The sequence below is a fragment of the Eubalaena glacialis genome, chromosome 2 (assembly GCF_028564815.1).
Source record: "Eubalaena glacialis isolate mEubGla1 chromosome 2, mEubGla1.1.hap2.+ XY, whole genome shotgun sequence".
In the NCBI taxonomy this organism is placed as follows: Eukaryota; Metazoa; Chordata; class Mammalia; order Artiodactyla; family Balaenidae; genus Eubalaena; species Eubalaena glacialis.
In genome coordinates, this window is record NC_083717.1 from 182496660 (window position 1) to 182517275 (window position 20616).

General features: G+C 38.2%; 1 protein-coding gene across 2 annotated transcripts in view; it reads right to left on the minus strand.

Moving 5' to 3' along the window:
• RPS6KA5 (ribosomal protein S6 kinase A5) overlaps nt 1-20616 on the minus strand; it is a 189004-nt gene that overhangs the window by 99208 nt on the left and 69180 nt on the right. For both annotated transcript variants that reach the window (XM_061181170.1, XM_061181169.1), the window contains one exon: nt 8903-9121. In XM_061181170.1, the coding sequence (XP_061037153.1) occupies nt 8903-9121 (219 nt within the window). The remainder of the gene's footprint in view (nt 1-8902; nt 9122-20616) is intronic.

Here is a 20616-nt window from a genome sequence, read left to right on the forward strand (position 1 = left end):
GAATCTGGAATCTCTCATCTACCTCTTAGTCAATCAGTTTCTACATGTGAGAAGCAAGCCTGTGGGCCAGTGTCCTCATACATGCTGTGGCCTTAAAAAATAATTCAGAGGTTCCCTGGAAAACCAGTCCCAGGGTTCCTACAATTGGTAGTTTCTACCTGAATTTTAACTGGTATTGCGTACCTGGATTTTGATCAGTTAGCCTTAATTATACCTTGGCATAATCATTTCTGGTGACCAAATCATAAAGTTCTATCAGGGCACCTGTGTCAGTGGTGCTATGCTGGTCAAAATTTGAGACTTTGAAATAAAAAATTTGTCATATTCATGCCTCAAAAAAAAAAAAAAAAAAAAAGAAGTGAAGCTATGTAAGTTCCAGAGCCTGGCCTCGTAAGGCCTTGCAGCCTCTATGTTTGCCTTCCTGGCTGTCTTCATGAGCTGCCCTGAGACTGCCATGATATGAAGAAGCTGATCTACTACTGCACTGGGAGGATGAGAGGCCACGTGAAGAAGAAAAGAGGTGCCCCAACCAACAGCAGCACCAACTTTCAGACACAAGAATGAAACCACATTAGCTCTCAAGCCCAGCCAGCTCTCCAGCTTATAGCCACATGAGCAAGCCAGCCAACCCATAGAACCATGAGAGATCTGCCCAGCCAACCCAGAGAATCATGAGAAAATAAATCACTGTTTAAGCAATGAAATTTTAGAGTGGTTCATTATGCAGCAGTAAATGTGTATCACCGAATATTAAATGAAATGAAAATTTATTAACCAGGAAAGGTGGACATCATTAACTGAAAGAAAACAGCAAAAAAAGCTGGTTACAGAGAAGCAAGAAGAACTACAATCCTGCAGCCTGTGGAACAAAAACCACATTCACAGAAAGACAGACAAGATGAAAAGGCAGAGGGCTATGTACCACATGAAGGAACAAGATAAAACCCCAGAAAAACAACTAAATGAAGTGGAGATAGGCAACCTTCCAGAAAAAGAATTCAGAATAATGAGAGCGAAGATGATCCAGGACCTCGGAAAAAGAATGGAGGCAAAGATTCAGAAGATGCAAGAAATGTTTAACAAAGATCTAGAAGAATTAAAGAACAAACAAACAGAGATGAACAACACAATAACTGAAATGAAAAATACACTAAAAGGAATCAATAGCAGAATAACTGAGGCAGAAGAACGGATAAGTGACCTGGAAGACAGAATGGTGGAATTCACTGCTGCGGAACAGAATAAAGAAAAAAGAATGAAAAGAAATGAAGACAGCCTAACAGACCTCTGGGACAACATTAAATGCAACAACATTCACATTATAGGGGTCCCAGAAGGAGAAGAGAGAGAGAAAGGACCAGAGAAAATATTTGAAGAGATTATAGTCGAAAACTTCCCTAACATGGGAAAGGAAATAGCCACCCAAGTCCAGGAAGTGCAGAGAGTCCCATACAGGATAAACCCGAGGAGAAACATGCCGAGACACATAGTAATCAAATTGGCAAAAATTAAAGACAAAGAAAAATTATTGAAAGCAGGAAGGGAAAAACGACAAATAACATACAAGGGAACGCCCAAAAGGTTAACAGCTGATTGCTCAGCAGAAACTCTACAAGCCAGAAGGGAGTGGCATGATATACTTAAAGTGATGAAAGGGAAGAATCTACAACCAAGATTACTCTACCTGGCAAGGATCTCATTCAGATTCGATGGAGAAATCAAAAGCTTTACAGACAAGCAAAAGCTAAGAGAACTCAGCACCACCAAACCAGCTCTACAACAAGTGCTAAAGGAACTTCTCTAAGTGGGAAACACAAGAGAAGAAAAGGACCTACAAAAACAAACCCGAAACAATTAAGAAAATGGTAACAGGAGCATGCATATCGATAATTACCTTAAACGTGAATGGATTAAATGCTCCAACCAAAAGACACAGGCTTGCTGAATGGATACAAAAACAAGACCCATATGTATGCTGTCTACAAGAGACCCACTTCAGACCTAGGGACACATTCAGACTGAAAGTGAGGGGATGGAAAAAGATATTCCATGCAAATGGAAATCAAAAGAAAGCTGGAGTAGTAATACTCATATCAGATAAAATAGACTTTAAAATAAAGAATGTTACAAGAGACAAGGAAGGACACTACATAATGATCAAGGGATCAATCCAAGAAGAAGATATAACAATTATAAATATATGTGCACCCAACATAGGAGCACCTCAATACATAAGGCAACTGCTAACAGCTATAAAAGAGGAAATCGACAGTAACACAATAATATTGGGGGACCTTAACACCTCACTTACACCGATGGACAGATCATTCAAACAGAAAATTAACAAGGAAACACAAGCTTTAAATGACACAATAGACCAGATAGATTTAATTCATATTTATAGGACATTCCATCCAAAAACAGCAGATTACACGTTCTTCTCAAGTGCGCACAGAACATTCTCCAGGATAGATCACATCTTGGGTCACAAATCAAGCCTCAGTAAATTTAAGAAAATTGAAATCATATCAAGCATCTTTTCTGACCACAATGCTATGAGATTAGAAATCAATTACAGGGAAAAAAATGTAAAAAACACAAACACATGGAGGCTAAACAATACGTTACTAAATAACCAAGAGATCACTGAAGAAATCAAAGACGAAATCAAAAATTACCTAGAGACAAATGACAATGAAAACACGATGATCCAAAACCTATGGGATGCAGCAAAAGCAGTTCTAAGAGGGAAGTTTACAGCTATACAAGTCTACCTCAAGAAACAAGAGAAATTTCAAATAAACAATCTAACCTTACACCTAAAGGAACTAGAGAAAGAAGAGCAAACAAAACCCAAAGTTAGCAGAAGGAAAGAAATCATAAAGATCAGAGCAGAAATAAATGAAATAGAAACAAAGAAAACAATAGCAAAGATCAATAAAACTAAACGCTGGTTCTTTGAGAAGATAAACAAAGTTGATAAACCATTAGCCATACTTATCAAGAAAAAGAGGGAGAAGACACAAATCAATAAAATTAGAAATGAAAAAGGAGAAGTTACAACAGACACCGCAGAAATACAAAGCATCCTGAGAGACTACTACAAGCAACGCTATGCCAATAAAATGGACAACCTGGAAGAAACGGACAAATTCTTGGAAAGGTATAACCTTCCAAGACTGAACCAGGAAGAAATAGAAAATATGAACAGACCAATCACAAGGAATGAAATTGAAACTGTGATTAAAAATCTTCCAACGAACAATAGTCCAGGACCAGATGGCTTCACAGGTGAATTCTATCAAACATTTAGAGAAGAGCTAACACCCATCCTTCTCAAACTCTTCCAAAAAATTGCAGAGGAAGGAACACTCCCATACTCATTCTATGAGGCCACCATGACCCTGATACCAAAACCAGACAAAGATACTACAAAAAAAGAAAATTACAGACCAATATCACTGATGAATATGGATGCAAAAATCCTCAACAAAATACTAGCAAACAGAATCCAACAACACATTAAAAGGATGATACACTATGATCAAGTGGGATTTGTCCCAGGGATGCAAGGATTCTTCAATATACGCAAATCAATCAATGTGATACACCATATTAACAAACTGAAGAATAAAAACCATATGATCATCTCGTTTTAGATGCAGAAAAAGCTTTTGACAAAATTCAACACCCATTTATGATAAAAGCTCGCCAGAAAGTGGGCATGGAGGGAAACTACCTCAACATAATAAAGGCCATATATGACAAACCCACAGCAAACATCATTCTCAATGGTGAAAAACTGAAAGCATTTCCTCTAAGATCGGGAACAAGACAAGGATGTCCACTCTTGCCACTATTATTCAACATAGTTTTGGAAGTCCTAGCCATGGCAATCAGAGAAGAAAAAGAAATAAAAGGAATACAGATTGGAAAAGAAGAAGTAAAACTGTCACTGTTTGCAGATGACATGATACTATACATAGAGAATCCTAAAGATGCTACCAGAAAACTGCTAGAGCTAATCAATGAATTTGGTAAAGTTGCAGGATACAAAATTAATGCACAGAAATCTCTTGCATTCCTACACACTAATGATGAAAAATCTAAAAGAGAAATTAAGGAAACACTCTCATTTACCACTGCAACAAAAAAGAATAAAATACCTAGGAATAAACCTACCTAGGGAGACAAAAGACCTGTATGCAGAAAACTATAAGACACTGATGAAAGAAATTAAAGATGATACCAACAGATGGAGAGATATACCATGTTCTTGGATTGGAAGAATCAATACTGTGAAAATGACTATACTACCCAAAGCAATCTACAGATTCAATGCAATCCCTATCAAATTACCAATGGCATTTTTTACAGAACTAGAACAAAAAATCTTAAAATTTGTATGGAGACACAAAAGACCCCAAATAGCCAAAGCAGACTTGAGGGGAAAAAACGGAGCTGGAAGAATCAGACTCCCTGACTTCAGACTATACTACAAAGCTACAGTAATCAAGACAATATGGCACTGGCACAGAAACAGACATATAGATCAATGGAACAGGATAGAAAGCCCAGAGATAAACCCACACACCTATGGTCAACTAATCTATGACAAAGGAGGCAAGGATATACAATGGAGAAAAGACAGTCTCTTCAATAAGTGGTGCTGGGAAAACTGGACAGCTACATGTAAAAGAATGAAATTAGAACACTCCCTAACACCATACACAAAAATAAACTCAAAATGGATTAGAGACCTAAATGTAAGACCAGACGCTATAAAACTCTTAGAGGAAAACATTGGAAGAACACTCTTTGACATAAATCACAGAAAGATCTTTTTTGATCCACCTCCTAGAGTAATGGAAATAAAAACAAAAATAAACAAATAGGATCTAATGAAACTTCAAAGCTTTTGCAAAGCAAAGGAAACTAGAAACAAGACTAAGACAGCTCTCAGAATCGGAAAAAATATTTGCAAACGAATCAACGGACAAAGGATTAATATCTAAAATATATAAACAGCTCATGCAGCTCAATATTAAAAAAACAAACACCCCAATCCAAAAATGGGCAGAAGACCTAAATAGACATTTCTCCAAAGAGGACATACAGATGGCCAAGAAGCACATGAAAAGCTACTCAACATCACTAATTATTAGAGAAATGCGAATCAAAACTACAATGAGGTATCACCTCACACCAGTTAGAATGGGTATCATCGGAAAATCTACAAACAACAAATGCTGGAGAGGGTGTGGAGAAAAGGGAACACTCTTGCACTGTTGGTGGGAATGTAAATTGATACAGCCACTATGGAGAACAGTATGGAGGTTCCTTAAAAAACTAAAAATAGAATTACCATATGATCCAGCAATCCCACTACTGGGCATATACCCTACCCAGAGAAAACCATAATTCAGAAAGACACATGCACCCCAATGTTCACTGCTGCGCTATTTACAATAGCCAGGTCACGGAAGCAACCTAAATGCGCATTGACAGACAAATGGATAAAGAAGATGTGGTACATATATACAATGGTATATTACTCAGCCATAAAAAGGAACGAAATTGGGTCATTTGTAGAGACGTGGATGAATCTAGAGACTGTCATACAGAGTGAAGTAAGGCAGAAAGAGAAAAACAAATATCGTATATTAACACATATATGTGGAACCTAGAAAAATGGTACAGATGAACTGGTTTGCAGGGCAGAAATAGAGACACAGATGTAGAGAACAAATGTATGGACACCAAGGGGGGAAAGTGGCGGGTGGTGCGGGTGGTGGTGTGATGAATTGGGCGATTGGGATTGACATGTATACACTGATGTGTATAAAATGGATGACTAATAAGAACCTACTGTATAAAAAAATAAATAAAATAAAATTCAAAAAAATAAAGCTGGTTACAAATCCTATGTACAGGACAATTTCACTTTGATAAAACATACATGCATGCAGACACACAGTCAAAAAGATCTAGAAGGATATACTAGGTAATAACAGAGAAATATATGTATAATGAGGTAAACTCTGGGTAGTGAAAATATATGTTTTCTCTTCTTATTTTTGTTTTCCTATAGCTTCTATATGCATATATATGCTTTTGTAGTAATAAGGCAGTTGTTAAAAATATTGTTTTTTAAAAGGTCTATAGTGTTTACTTATTCATCAGAGCAGAAGGTCAGCTGGACCCCTGAAAAGCTTGACTTGTAAATTCTTGCTATTAACCTCTAACAGTACCCAAAAACTAGATAAAGTAAGTTAATCAATAAGCTTTTAAAGACAGTTATGGGCTGAAACTGTCTCCCCCAAATTCATATATTGAAATCTTAACCCCCAACACCTCAGAATGTGACTGTATTTGGAGTCAAGGCCTTTGAAGAGCTAATTAAGTTATTAAAATGAGGCCATTAGGATAGGCTCTAATCCAATCTGATTCCTGTCCTTACAAGAGAAAATTTGAACACAAAAAGGGACACCAGGGGTGTGAATGTACAGAGGGAGGACCATGTGAAAAGGCAGCAAGTGGGGGGCCCTCTGCAAGCAGAGGAGAGAGGCCTGGGACAGACCTTTTCCTTATGGCCCTCAGAGGAAACCAACCCTGCTGGCACCTTGATTTTGGACTTCCAGGTGCCAGAACTGAGAAAAAAGAAACTTCTGTTGTTTAAGCCACCCAGTCTGTGATATTTTGTTATGGCGGCCCTAGCAGACTGAGACAGTACTTGGAGAACTGACCTAGCGTGAGTTCTAAGCACTGCAAACAAATAATGGAACCATAAAAACAGTTTATAATAATGTCCTGTTCAAGATTTCTGAAAAGTTTTGTCTTTAAAGTCAAATAGGGACTTCCCTGGCGGTCCAGTGGTGGTTAAGACTCTGCGCTTCCACTGCGGAGAGCACGGGTTCAATCCCTGGTCGGGGAACTAAGATTCCACATGCCATGCGGTACGGCCCAAAAAAAAAAAAAAAAAAAGTCAAATAACAACTACAAACATGCACAAAGAGAATGACAGTAAACATATCCACGAGGAGAGGAGGTAGAGGGCATGCTTTCAAAATGCACTGCCATATGATGGAACGAGTTCACTGTCTACATTCTACTCGTGAGCTGGCACAAGAGATGGGTTTTCTTATCTTGGTTTGTATTTATTTATTTGTGGGCCACTGACAAAGAGCAAAAGTAATGAAGAGCCAACAACAAAAAAAGCAACATTATCAAGGACTATCTGTTTTTTAATCAGATCCAACATATTTCACTCATCTACTTTTAAGTTAAAAATATCAGGCTGGCCAAAAGGCTCCTTCAGTTTTTAAGTAAAAATGAAAGACACATTTTTTATTTTCACCAAGAACTTTACTGAACAATGTATTCACCGAACCTTTTGGCCAACCCAATATCATTTATAAACTATACTATTACAATAAACAATTTTTAAAAGATTGAATCCAGTTATGGTCAGAGAACAGAAAAAAGAGAGAAGAGAGAGAAGCTGTGGTGTGGTGATGCAGAGGCCAGGAGTTTGGGTTCTTACTGCTTCTGGCTACTACGATCTTATGTCCCCTACAACCTACTGGGTAAAAATACAGAAGGAATTATATTTAAAAATCAGTAAATAACATAGCTGAGCAGATACACACGGGGGCAGAATGAAGGCCTGAAACAACAGGCAGATGATAACATTAGTGGAGACTCTGACAGGACGGGAGAGACTGTGGCCTATGTGTATGAAAGATTTGGGATGGTTAGTTGACGGTAAGCACTGCAAGATAGGCCTGAAGTGTAACTTCATGACTCAAAAAGTGAATGCAATTTTAGGCATCACTAATAAAAGTATAAATTTCAAACTGAGAGCATTCGCTAAAGTTGCCAAATACCACTAGTAATCAAAGAAAACAGGAGCACTGTTGGGCAGACTTTGAAATGAGTCAGATCTGAGTTCCAATCTTTATTCTCAAGCTTATACAAGATACGTGACTGCAGGAAATGCAGCTTCCAGAACCTTCAACATCTCTAATGAGAGGACTCTGGCAGTGTTGTAGGGGTCAGTGATACTGTGGGTAACACCTAGTGTGGTGCTGGCACACTGAAGGCACTCAAGAAATAGCTAATGCTTACAGAGCACTATGTGAAATTCTACCTCATCTAATCCACAGAAGAGATCAATAACAGGGGATTATAATACATAAGTGCAAATTCTCAAAAGAATAGGACTAAAACTATAACAGAAGAAATATTCTATGATGGAAGAGTATAATACTAGAAATACTGCCATGTAGGAACAGAAAATGGTACAACTTTTCTGCAAAGAAATCTGGCAATATGCACAGAGGACATTTCCAAAGTCCGTATACAACGGTCCAACTCTGGGAAAGGAAAGGATTCAGAAAGTGTCTGTGGGTAGAAACGGGAGTGAGCAAAGGGTTGACTGATTAGTGGGTATCTCCATGAAAAGCAGGTTTATCACCAGAAAGGCAAAGCATCTCTAAGAATAGAAATCTTTTCTTTTTTCTTTTTCGTAATTCCTGATTTCCATAAATATCCCCTTGTTGGCCCAAACTTGTACATTCCTAAGAATTGTGGCCCACTTTCCCACTCAGCTCAGCACATTTGAATGGAAGACACCACCCAGGGAAGCAGCCACCCAAATGACTCAAGTGTTTTAAGATTAATAAAGGAGCGTGGAAGAGAAGTACACAAATTCCTTCAGGATGGGAGGTCCCAAATCCAGAGCAATTCATGATGTTCAAGGAAATGCCACCGCTGAGAGAGGAATGAAAGTCAAAAGATTTCATTTCTTCTAAGTCTGAAGTATGCTGCCTTTTGAGTGCATTACGGCACAAGACCCAAGTTTTCGTAAAAAGTCAAAAGTCTGATGACAACTGACACTTACCTAAAATGAGATGAAGTTTGGTTTCTGTCTGGAAAGCGTAGTGCAATGTCACCAAAAATGGCGACTGCCTGATGTGCTCCAGGACCTGTCGTTCTGTCCTCGTGTGCTCGGTGGTTTTGGCCTTTTGAACTATTGTTGCCTTTTTCAAAACTTTCATGGCATACAGCTTTCCAGCATCATGACCACTTATTTTACGAACTAGAAACACTTTTCCATAAGCTGAAAATGAAAAGAAAAAAGAAAAAGTTAAAAGGCTACACAGGCAGAGTGGTAATTTAGTGCAAGTTGAAAGTTACAATGCACAAAAGAACACTCTTTGAATGAAAAAGTATCCTTAGTGCTGTTTCCAATAGTTCTTTGATATATTTCTTCAATTTTATGTCAGACATATTTCTAGGTCTAGCCCTCAATATTTACATATCTAATCACTGCTGACAAAGTTATGCTTTCACTCTTTTACTGTTATTCTCTCCTCAGTATTTTTAGCTGTAGGAAACTAGCTGTTATTATGGTCAATTAACCACAATCCAATTCTGGAGCAACTAGGACATTTTAGACATCAGATAAAACCTCTAGGTTTTACTGCTGTTGTAAACAAATGAAAATAGTTCTTAAGAATCTCAAAAAACAAAAAATCTCATACACACATATAAATCAAGTACCTCAAGTACTCCTCTATACTTATTTAAAAAGTCTAAAGCAACATAAGCTGACATTATATAAACAAAAGAGATCTCCAGATGTGAAAGACATTAAAAGACCCTAAATTGCAAGCAGTACCAACAGAAGCCCCTTTACATCTCTGGGCAGTAACTCACAAGTTAGTGGGTCAACCTCGCCACATTCTCCCTACGTGAGGGCTCAGTTGGGCAAATCCTGTGTGTAGTGCCACTGCCCTAGGTGAGGCATTGGGGCCATATGGATACTGTGCCCAGAGCAGGTATCCGTGTTTATTTCCCTAGGGAAGTGGGGAGAGGGCACAAAGAGGTGGGACGAAGGAGGAAGGGGAAGGCAGGCAAAAACACTGAGAGGGAAGGGGTAGGCCCCCAATTCATCCCTACGAGGTATAAAGGCTCTTCTCTTCTCAAAATGCAAACACCTCCTGGGATGGCTGAGCCCAGTCCCACTTTTGAAGTTAATCAGACCATCTGCATTCATCAGACCATTCTGGAGTTGGTCTGAGTTCTGACCCAGACTGGTGCTTCCGTAGACCCTGCCCACACCTCGACAGTATTTAGCACAAAATCCTATTCTAATCCAGCCACTAGACCAAGAGAGCTTTAAAGGAAGGTCTCTTGTATCTTAGCTGTTATTCAGTTTAGTACTTCAGGAAGTAAATGAGTGCCGACCCAGGATGTACAATGGACAAAGAACGGCGGTGGTACTCCTGAGGAGGGAGAGAAACAACATTCCTCAAGGACTTGGCGATGCAGTCTCCGTGCTAAACATATCCATACAGTGATTCACTCACTCCTCAGAACAGCCAGTGAAGTTGGTACTTTCAGTAATTCCATTCTGCAGATGAGGAAACAGATTCAGAATACTTAAGCAAGTGGCCAGAAGACTTGGGTAAAAAGTGGCAGAGCTGATTCAGATGAAAGCAGTGTGATTCCAGGGACCACACGCTTAACCATAAATGAATTTTTTCTTTAAATAAGAGAGATTCTTCTTCAGTACTAGAAATCGGATGTTCTGGATTTTAATAAAACCAACACCATAAACATGCTGAACACATTCTGGGATACAGAAAAAGTTCATAAAAGGTTTGTGTCTTATCTCGTAAATAAAACAATTATAGATTGAGAGCTTAGTAAGGCAGAAGTGAACCAAAAAAGAAAATGACAACTTTTAGAACCTAACAAATTAACCTAAAGTATACAAATGAAAAAAGTTAATCTGTTCAAAAGCAGTGAAATGAAGCTAGAGAATATTCTAAAGAAGAGTACTATACCTTCCATGGAGTAAGGCACTATATAAACCCAGAAGAAAGTCAAGTCCTCTCTAAGTACGGGGCTTTTGTGTTCCCTACACACACGGCACCTGCTCTAGATTCCTGTTCTGAGATTCCTATCTCCAGAGTGCTGTGGTCCTTAGAAATTATGTTATCCATCTATCTTCTCCAACAAAGAAAATCTTTCTACAACATCACGGAAAGATGGCTATGAGCTTCTTCCCAGCGCTCACGTGTGTCTTTCAGTCCAGGTGCTGACCAATGTGGCAGATGGACCACAGGGTGTTAGCATCTAACAGCTGAGTACCTGTCAGGCACTTTAGAGTTGGATTACTTCATTTGATTCTTCTCACATCCCTACGAGGAGGTGAGGAGGATGATCTCCACTTTACAGATGAAGGAACTGGAGCGTAAAGGAGCTGGGTCCCTTGCCCAAGGTCATACTTGCCCATGTGGCCTGACTCCTGAGCCCACACTCGGAGCAGTGCTCCAGCTAGCTGCCTTCCTAAGGTGAATGACCTCATAGGCAAAGAAATTAGGAACCAGACATTAAAAAGAAGTCACAATACAGGTTAGGTAGGTGTTCTAATGGTGGAATAGACACATTTCTACTACTTCCAACTAGAGGAGGTTTCATAAAGTCACCCATTTTATTGATGGGGCGATCTAAATATTCAAAAAATATGCCTTACCTTGAGTGGAAACAGGCCTTTCTACAATATTCATCCGTTAGCCCTTCTATACCTTCTGGACTTACAAAAAATAATATTACTCTTCTTTTCTAAGATAATTTTTAAAATATTTAAAAATACTATTATGCCATCTCATCCAAGCAAAATGTTCTTATTCCCTAAACCAATCTAAAAGTAAATGACTTTAAGACTTTGTACCACTAGGAGGTGCCCTATATGTGTTCCGTGAGTTTGTAAATACTTTTTCTTTGATTTCTTTCCTATTACCTTAAAAATGTCATATATCACTCCAAATAAATGTGAGGTAGCAAAGGACACTAATGTATGTGGGCAAATAATATAAAATCATCCTTAATGCCACGTTATACACTGTAAGGTCAAATAATAAACAGTCATCCTCCTGCCATGTGATGATATCCAGAAGTTTTCCAATAATATGAGCTAAAGACTACATATCCTGCCTTTACCATTATTTTTATCTATCAGTAAAATGTCGGGGGGAAAAGTATGATGAAGCTCACAAATCTTTTGATTTTACTTTTATAATTTCCATGATTAACTAAAGCTATGGTACTTCTATCACATGGTACATGCCAATAGATGCTTACGACAATAAACTTCAAGGAGTGCCTCACAATGTTCCAAGCAACAGATATTTCAGATAAGCAGGATCTTACTTACAAGTAGGCTGCTTAATGAAACAGAGTTTGCCTCCAAACAGCGTTGTTTTTTGAAGCACCCATAAGGCTGCTTATCACATTGCAAAAGGGGAAGAAAACACATTCACTGCTGGAGAGACCTTGAAGAAGCCACCTTCTCTGACTGAGCTGGTTTGCAGATTAGTACAGAGGGAGAAAGTGAAGGAGTCCTTCTGTTGAAGAGTGCCAGCCAGTCCAGAACCGCCTACATGTTTTCCAGTATTTTAAGAGGGGCCACTGCAACTGAACTTGGTGGCAATATTATTTCCTTTTAGTCTGTAATGAGATGAATGACTACCTTGTTGTGAAGCCAACTCCTGGCTTCCGTTCACTGTGCGCTGATGTTGTTAAAGAATTCCTATTTTGAACGCATCTTTTGGAAACTGCAAAAGCTACCAATGGTGGAAACTCTTTTGGCCGAAAAAGGTAAACAATAGTACTTCCTGCTCAGATGGAGCCCCTAAGATGGATGTTTAGCAACAGAGCTGGGATTTGCTGCTTACCCAGCAATCTTCACAGGAGCGTTGTGTACTGCTCTGATCTTATCAATTTCTCCAGAGCCAGGGCCTTTCCAAGATACTCTGTCAAGAAATGTGAGCAGAAGAGGGCATGGAGTTCACTGGTTTCCCAGAGGACAAGGCTAGCAGCGCTTGATGGGACTTGAGGTAGACGTTCTACTTATTAGATTGAGGGAAAGTAAACTCTAAAAATAAATGACAAGAAGGATTAATTCCTGACTTAGCTTGACAGACACCTACGACCATATGAATGAGGTAAATCTTTCAATTCAAGGCCCGACAGACACTGTTCTGGATGTTACCGATAACCTGTGTGCTCTTACAGCTGCAGGTTATAGCAGCTGTTTCAAAGAGAGGACTGGATCCAGACAACCATGTAAGCTTTTCCAAAGCTGGGGGAAGAATTCCATAGGTTGGGGGCAAACTACAGATACCTTACGAAGGTCATTTCTATTCAAACTGAAATGTGGATTTAGAATCCTAGTCTACCTGACACAGCACAATGTTGCCAATGGTCTCAGTGGTTTGATGATCAAGGAAATCATGTAAAATGAACTAAACGCAGTGTCAAGGGGAAATGTCTAGTTCCTTGGACTAGGTCTCAGTTTGCTTTTCCACAGGTGTGACTCCTATTCCATTGGCCACAATGATCATTATGAATCAGGTTTTTAAGCACGTGTTGTCATAACAGAAAAATTAAAACGGACTGATGGTTTTAAAACAAGATGACACTCATGCTGTCACATCATAAGCCACTGCACAATATCAACTACTTTTTCAAGCTAAACAAAAGCAGCCTTCTTGCTTAAACTTATTTTGAGCATAATTAAACTGATTTTTTTCACTTTATTTGTAAAGTCTGAATTCATTAAAAAAAATTTTAGGAAGTAGCCTTTATCTTGGCATGAAAATGATGAGATCAATTTGTTAAAAAAGTATTTTTACAGTCTGTCTATAAAAGCAATCAATTTACAATGCCATATAATTAAATGCAAGGAAAATCTGTCTATGTTTACATGCATTATTCTGGAGAAAGGGGTTAAGAACTAGAAGGCCTCTGGATTAATTCCTTCAGTAGAGCGCTTATCCGGGACACGCTGCTCCCATCGGGATCCAAATGCTCCACCACTGTGAGATCACTGTCTTCTGTCACTCAAACTTTTATTAATGCTGCTCACAACTCTATACATTGTACACTCTGCTTAACCAGCCATGCCACACTTTGGGTTCATTCCAACCTTGCAGCATAAACTACTGTACTCAAACTACTGCTTTAAAAATAGGATGGCAGAAGCTCTCTTGGCGACTTCCACTTAGACAACTCCCAACACTAACTGGTACCCCCCGTCCAGTTGTGCACTGCACACTGATGCCTATAACCAGTTCACACGTGCACTGCTGTCCCCACGCCGTTCAGCTGTCTGCTTCACACCAGTCACTGATACTCGTTGCCTCACTTGTGTGTGCCTGTTGTAGACGTTATTCTTATATAATTTAACTACATATTACATAAGCCACTGAAATGTAAATGTGAAAGAAAAGAGAAAAATGAGGTTAAAAGCTTTGAAAGAACTACATAAAAGCAAGACACTTAAGAAAAAAGAACTGCTGAAAAATCAGGTGTGGGTGAAACAACTATAAAAGGCTAGGGGAAAAAATTGTGAAAATCTAAAAGGATTCTGTATCCAGATCACTTCAAATGTGTCTGGTTCTCACTCCACTTTAAAGAATTGGAAACTTAATTTTAGATGATGCATTACAAGTGCGGCTTATGCAAAACAAACCATTGTTTAAGAACTTACTCTCAAAGAGTCTTGTGCCTACACACAAAGTGAATATATATTTATATATTTTAAGTGAAAAGTAGTATGCCCAAAGTACATTTATATATCCTTTTAAAATGATATTCCACTTTAACCAACTTTTTCTGATTAGCCACAAGTACCAGTCATGTCATATGAGGGAGACTCCACTAACTAAAGGATCATATTCAATGCTGCTGGAATTCATCCCTCTCTCACCCTTCCAGAATAAGGGAATTTTTTTCTTTAACTTTTTATTTTATATTGGGGTAGAGTTGATTAACAATAGTTTCAGGTGTATAGCAAAGTCATTCAGTTATCCATATACATGTATCTATTGTTTTTCGAATTCTTTTCCCATTTAGGTTGTTACATAATATTGAGCAGAGTTCTCTGTGCTATACAGTAGGTCCTTGTCGGTTATCCATTTGAAATATAGCAGTGTGTACATCTTAATCCCAAACCCCCTAACTATCCCTTCCCCCAACCCTTCCCCTGGTAACCATAAGTTCGTTTTCTAAATCTGTGAGTCTGTTTCTGTTTTGTAAATAAGTTCATCTGTATCATTTCTTTTTAGATTCCGCATATAAGCAATATCATACGATATTTCCCTTTCTCTGTCTGACTTGTTAAATCAGAATCTTATTAAAGAGTGACTTGACCACCAACCATACTAGCTCTGCCTCTCAGCTTGCTTTCATCCTCAATCTGGTAAACATAACTTTTGTGTTGTCATCTAAATTGTTGATAAAAATATAACCCCTCTGGCTCAAAATACTTGATTTCCCATTACTCTTAAGATAAAGAGAATCCTTAATATAACCTAAATTATCTGGCTTCTACCTACCTCTCTCCACCTTCTCACCATCTCATTTTCTCACTCCTTCAGACATACAGCCTTTCCTGACTTCCCAGACTAGCACAGTTCCTCTAATTTTATACTCTCATAACACCCTGTCATAGAAATTGTCAGAAACATGAGTTTTCATTTATTTGTGTGATTGCCTCATTGTGTAGCTTCCACAGGACTGTAAATTCCACAAAACCAGGGACTATGTCCAGTTTTACTCACTTTGTATCATTAGCAAATTCTAGAGCTGGCACACTGTAGAAACTCAAATAATGTTGAATGCATAAAAAAATAAACAAGATAGCAAACAAAGAAAGAGCTCTGTAGCATATAGCCAAATACCCTCTTCTCAGTTGACAATTCTGATCTAAAGTTGAAGGTGGGTCTTTAGGAAAAGAAACTAACAGTGCAAATCCGCAGTACAGAGCTATATAGCTCACCCACTCTTTCCCTTTGGAGAAGGAACAATGGGCTTTCATGAAGTAATCACCTTTAATTTGGGTATTAAATATGATTCCTGACAACACTCCCTGGTGAAAGTGAGCTCAGGAAACTTAGCTGCCACCACTGTAGAAAAGGAAAATGTCTTAACATGGTGACATCTGTAACTGGCCACTGCTTTGTGACCTGCCACAACTACATAAGAACTGATGGCCAGTGCCTGGCCACATCCCTCTCTCATAGACAATTTAACTTGAGGAAAGATTTCTACCTTTCCACATGTGACATGGACACTGACAACCAACCCACCTGCCTTCCCCTCCACCTTGCCCTGTAGAACTTCATTCACCCCAAGTCAGCAGGGTCAGAAATGGAACCAAACAAGAAAGACTCTCTTGGAACTCCACATTTCACTTGTCCTGCCCTTGGAAATTGGTACCCTTGTTAATAGGCCAGCCAAACGTACATGGTAAGTAATGCTAGGGCAGTATATGTCAAGCCCCAGGAAAACCACCATCACTGAAAGGGTTCTCAGAAGAGCAGCTTCATTTCAGTGTTAGCACAGCACAAACAGTACACAAAAAGCAAACACTCAAGGGGTTCAATGGTGAAACCTGACTGACCATAATTTGGTACTTCTAAAGACTCATCTGAAATATCTGATTAATTAGACCTCAGAGCTGAAAAGAAACATTACTGTCCATCCCAGTAATTCTCTAAAATCTACCCTGTGTTAAGATAGATGGACAGAAATCACCTCACTTGGACCAAAGTAGTAGATAAGTTCTACTCAGACACACACTTTAGTGAATTGAGGTTTAATCTTCTGTGTGCCACTTTTTAAAGAGACTATATACAATAAAATTATGCTTTTTTCAATAATATCTTCATATCCTTTATCAAAGATGCTAGTCTCATGATCTTATTTACTGACCACAATAAAGGAGTCATTTGATAACTTCAGCACTTGTTAAAAGTCTCTCTAGACCAGTTTTTTTTCAAACCATGGGCTGTGACCCACTAGTGGATGATAATATCAATTTAGTGGGTCCAACCAGCATTTTGAAACTAAAATACTAAAAAAGAACTGAATATACTAAATGTGTTTCATGAAACTTCTGTCTCCCCTTTATACACACACACATGTGTAGGTATATGTCAATGTAAACAAGTCTAAGCACATGAGAGAGGAAAAAAAGAGGGCAGTACAGAACAATGGCTAAGAACATAGACTCTGGTGCCTGACTGCCTGGCTTTGAATCCTAGATACGCTATTTAGTAACTGTGTAACCCTGGGCAAAACAGGAAACACAACTGTGTCTCAATTTCCTCATTAGGGATAGTAATAGTTCTTAACATCATACAGTTTGGGGATTAAATAAATTAATGTAAGGATCCAGAGGAGGGCCTGGCAGATAACAAACACTACAGAAATGTTAGTGGAAAAAAAGTGTGTGTATGTGACTGCACGTCTATACACATACATAAATACACATACTGAAAAGCAATATAAAAATGTACCTATTTTGTCCTATGGGTAATAGTCAAAAAAGCTTGAAAGCTACTGCTCTATATGAATTTATATGCCTTTCCTTTAAAAAAAAAAATACAAATTATGTAGGCCAAAGAACTTTCCCTTTATACCTACCTCCTAGTAAACTCAGGGTTAAATTTAAGACTCAATTGCAGTGAATATGTCAGCCCAGATGTCTATAACATCTATTTCACTTTCCTATTATCTGGCTTTTGCTCTGTTTTCATCTGTTTTTGTTTTCTCTTTTGTTTTTTTTTTTGATTCCTTATCTTTTTTTCTATCTTTGAAAATGCCCTTAAATCTCTTTTCGAAAGTCGGCAAATTTTAAACGTTGAAAGTAAAATGCACTTGATTTTACATATTTATCAAACAGAAGCACTGATTCCTAAATTCTTTTATAGAATAGATAATTGCACACTAAATTCCAAATACTAAAAAAAAACCCCACATAACTATAAAACTAAGTATTTCAACATAATTTTAAAATAAAAAGTGAGAGAGTGGCATGGACATATATACACTACCAAATGTAAAATAGATAGCTAGTGGGAAGCAGCCACATAGCACAGGGAGATCAGCTCGGTGCTTTGTGTCCACCTAGAGGGGTGGGATAGGTAGGGTGGGAGGGAGACACAAGAGGGAGGAGATATGGGGATATATGTATACATATAGCTGATTCACTTTGCTACACAGCAGCAACTAACACAACATTGTAAAGCAATTATACTCCAATAAAGATGTTAAAAAAATTTTTTTAATAAATAAATAAAGTAAAATAAAAACAGAATTTGAGCCATTTAATACAACCATTTTTAAAATTAGCCCCTGTTGCCAGGATTTGTAACATCATAAAAACAAAATGTCTAAGATTAAGAAAGGTAGACTGATTAAAATAGACTATTCTTCTAACATACAAGGAAAAGCTGTGAACCCAAAACATGCTTGATTAAATACACAGATGCTAAAGGCAAACAAGAAACACAGTAAAAGCACATGAAATCATAGGCGGTAATTTTTATGAAAGAGACTGAGGTAGGCCATTTGTTTTAGGTATAAAGTTATATCCTCTCTAGAAGATATAGAACACCGAGGATCTGGAAGAGACTTAATAAAAGTGCCAGGATTCCAGACGTAATCCAGTTTAAGTTTTTAAACTAACCAGGGCCATTTAACTCATTTTCTTAATTACTTTGAATGGTCAAAAACAGTTGCACAGCTGAAATTAGGACCACGAAACCAGTGCATTTTCTCATGGATGGTGTTAGCATCTAAAAAAAGGACTTAATATGCGAGAAGGTTGAAAATAAAAAATAGTTACAGGAATGATTATCTATGGATTCCATTTATGCATACTGTATTAGCTTGAATAATTAAAGACTAATTGTATAATATCTTCTAGATCAGCACTTCTTAATTTCAGAGAAAGCACTAAGACAGTACATGCATTAGTCCAGCTAATAACTGCATGCATGTATGTGGCCGTGGCCAACTGCTGACTATCTCCACATGGATGACCCACATAATCCATATGGCATTTCTTATCCCTGGTCCCAGATGACTTGAAAACCAGAGATTCTGGTCCATCAGGCAAGAAGAAAAAGCCACAAAGGAAACCATGTCCCGCTGTGAGGTCTAGACTTGAATTGACTACCCATGGAATGTGATTACCAGAGGACCTTACTAAAAGGAAAATACAGGAAAACAAGGAAATAAGGACCAAGAAGCACATGCATAATCATTCTGTTTATATCTCAACAAACAAGCTATTTGAGTACAAAAGGCTTGCCTCCTCACTCTTGCTCCAAAACTTCCCAGGGTTCAGGCTGAACCGAAACCCCAGCTTAGACCACATGCTGCTTAGGCTCTTCCTCTGCCCTTGCTACTCCCCTCACTCTCTCCTGAGAGCATTCCTGCAATAAATCAAGTGTGCCCAAATCCTTGTCCCAGGCTCTGCTTCTAGCAAATGTGACCTACAACAGCATCAGGAATAAGTCAAATTGTATTTATACTAGGGAGACAATGTCAACTAACATGTTCAAATGGAATCATCTTTTGTGGTATAAAACATCACAAACATTTGACCTCTAAGATTTCCTTAAACACTGTAGGCTTACACTGAAGCACAAGGTATAGTGGGTACACACAGATGCAAAATTATAAACTTTTTTGAATGACGATTTTGACAATTTAATGAATACAGGCTTTTAAAAGTACTATTTTAATAGGGATACGTGCCGAACACCTAAGCGAATTAAATGACAAACGATGACTAAGTCATAATACTTTTTAAAACAGTCTTTATATGCCTCAACCAAAGTTTTTTTCCCTTTGATCATATGGCCAAAAAGTAGCTGTGTCTTTAAGTTGCCTAGTGCAATTCCTAGCATCATCTAGTGGCAAATTACCCAGAAAAAGAAACGTGTCTTATTTAACAAATAAGATGTGTTTCTGAAAAGTCTGTGGTAAAAAAATACATACGTATATATTTTAAAAGGCTGTCTTGTTGGGGATGATTTTCACAGAGTCTGGGACCAAGGAGCAAAGAACTATCAGAGTTAACATTTCAAGGATGGCACTTAGGCTGGGGTACACAACCCAACAATAATCTCTCCTACTTGACAGTATTTCCACAGAACAGCTTGCAGCATCTCCCGCTGATTACATGACCAACCCCCGACCCCCAGCCAAAAATAAAAACAAAAAAATAAAAATCCACAGGATAAAGAAAAAGTAACCTTCTTACGAGGGCACCAGGCACTGAGGAAAACACAAATGGTTGCTGCTCAACAGACATTATGGGAGGCAAGGCCTTTTGAATCTCTCTACTCTGCCAGCACTCATTTGAAGATTTCATAAACCCAGAAATAAACATTAAATGAAGGCCATATTATTCAATTTTCAAGTTTGTATGTAATATATCCTTTTTTTAAATGCTCACTACTCTTCCCCCAGCACCCAAACAGTACTTGCCTCTTAATAAAACATGTGAATGAATGAATCCCAAGAGTAATGGGAATGAAGTGAAAGGTTTTAAATAGAGAAGTGACATGATCAAACTTATACTTAAGAAAGGTCACTCTGGTTGTAGTATGGAGAACAGCTTAGGAAGGAACAGCCTGAAACCCAGAAGATCTTTTGGTAGTTGCATGTCCCTATTTATTGTTGGACATATTTTAGGCTTTACAATAAAATATTTGTTAAGAAATGACTATCACTTATGTATCAAGC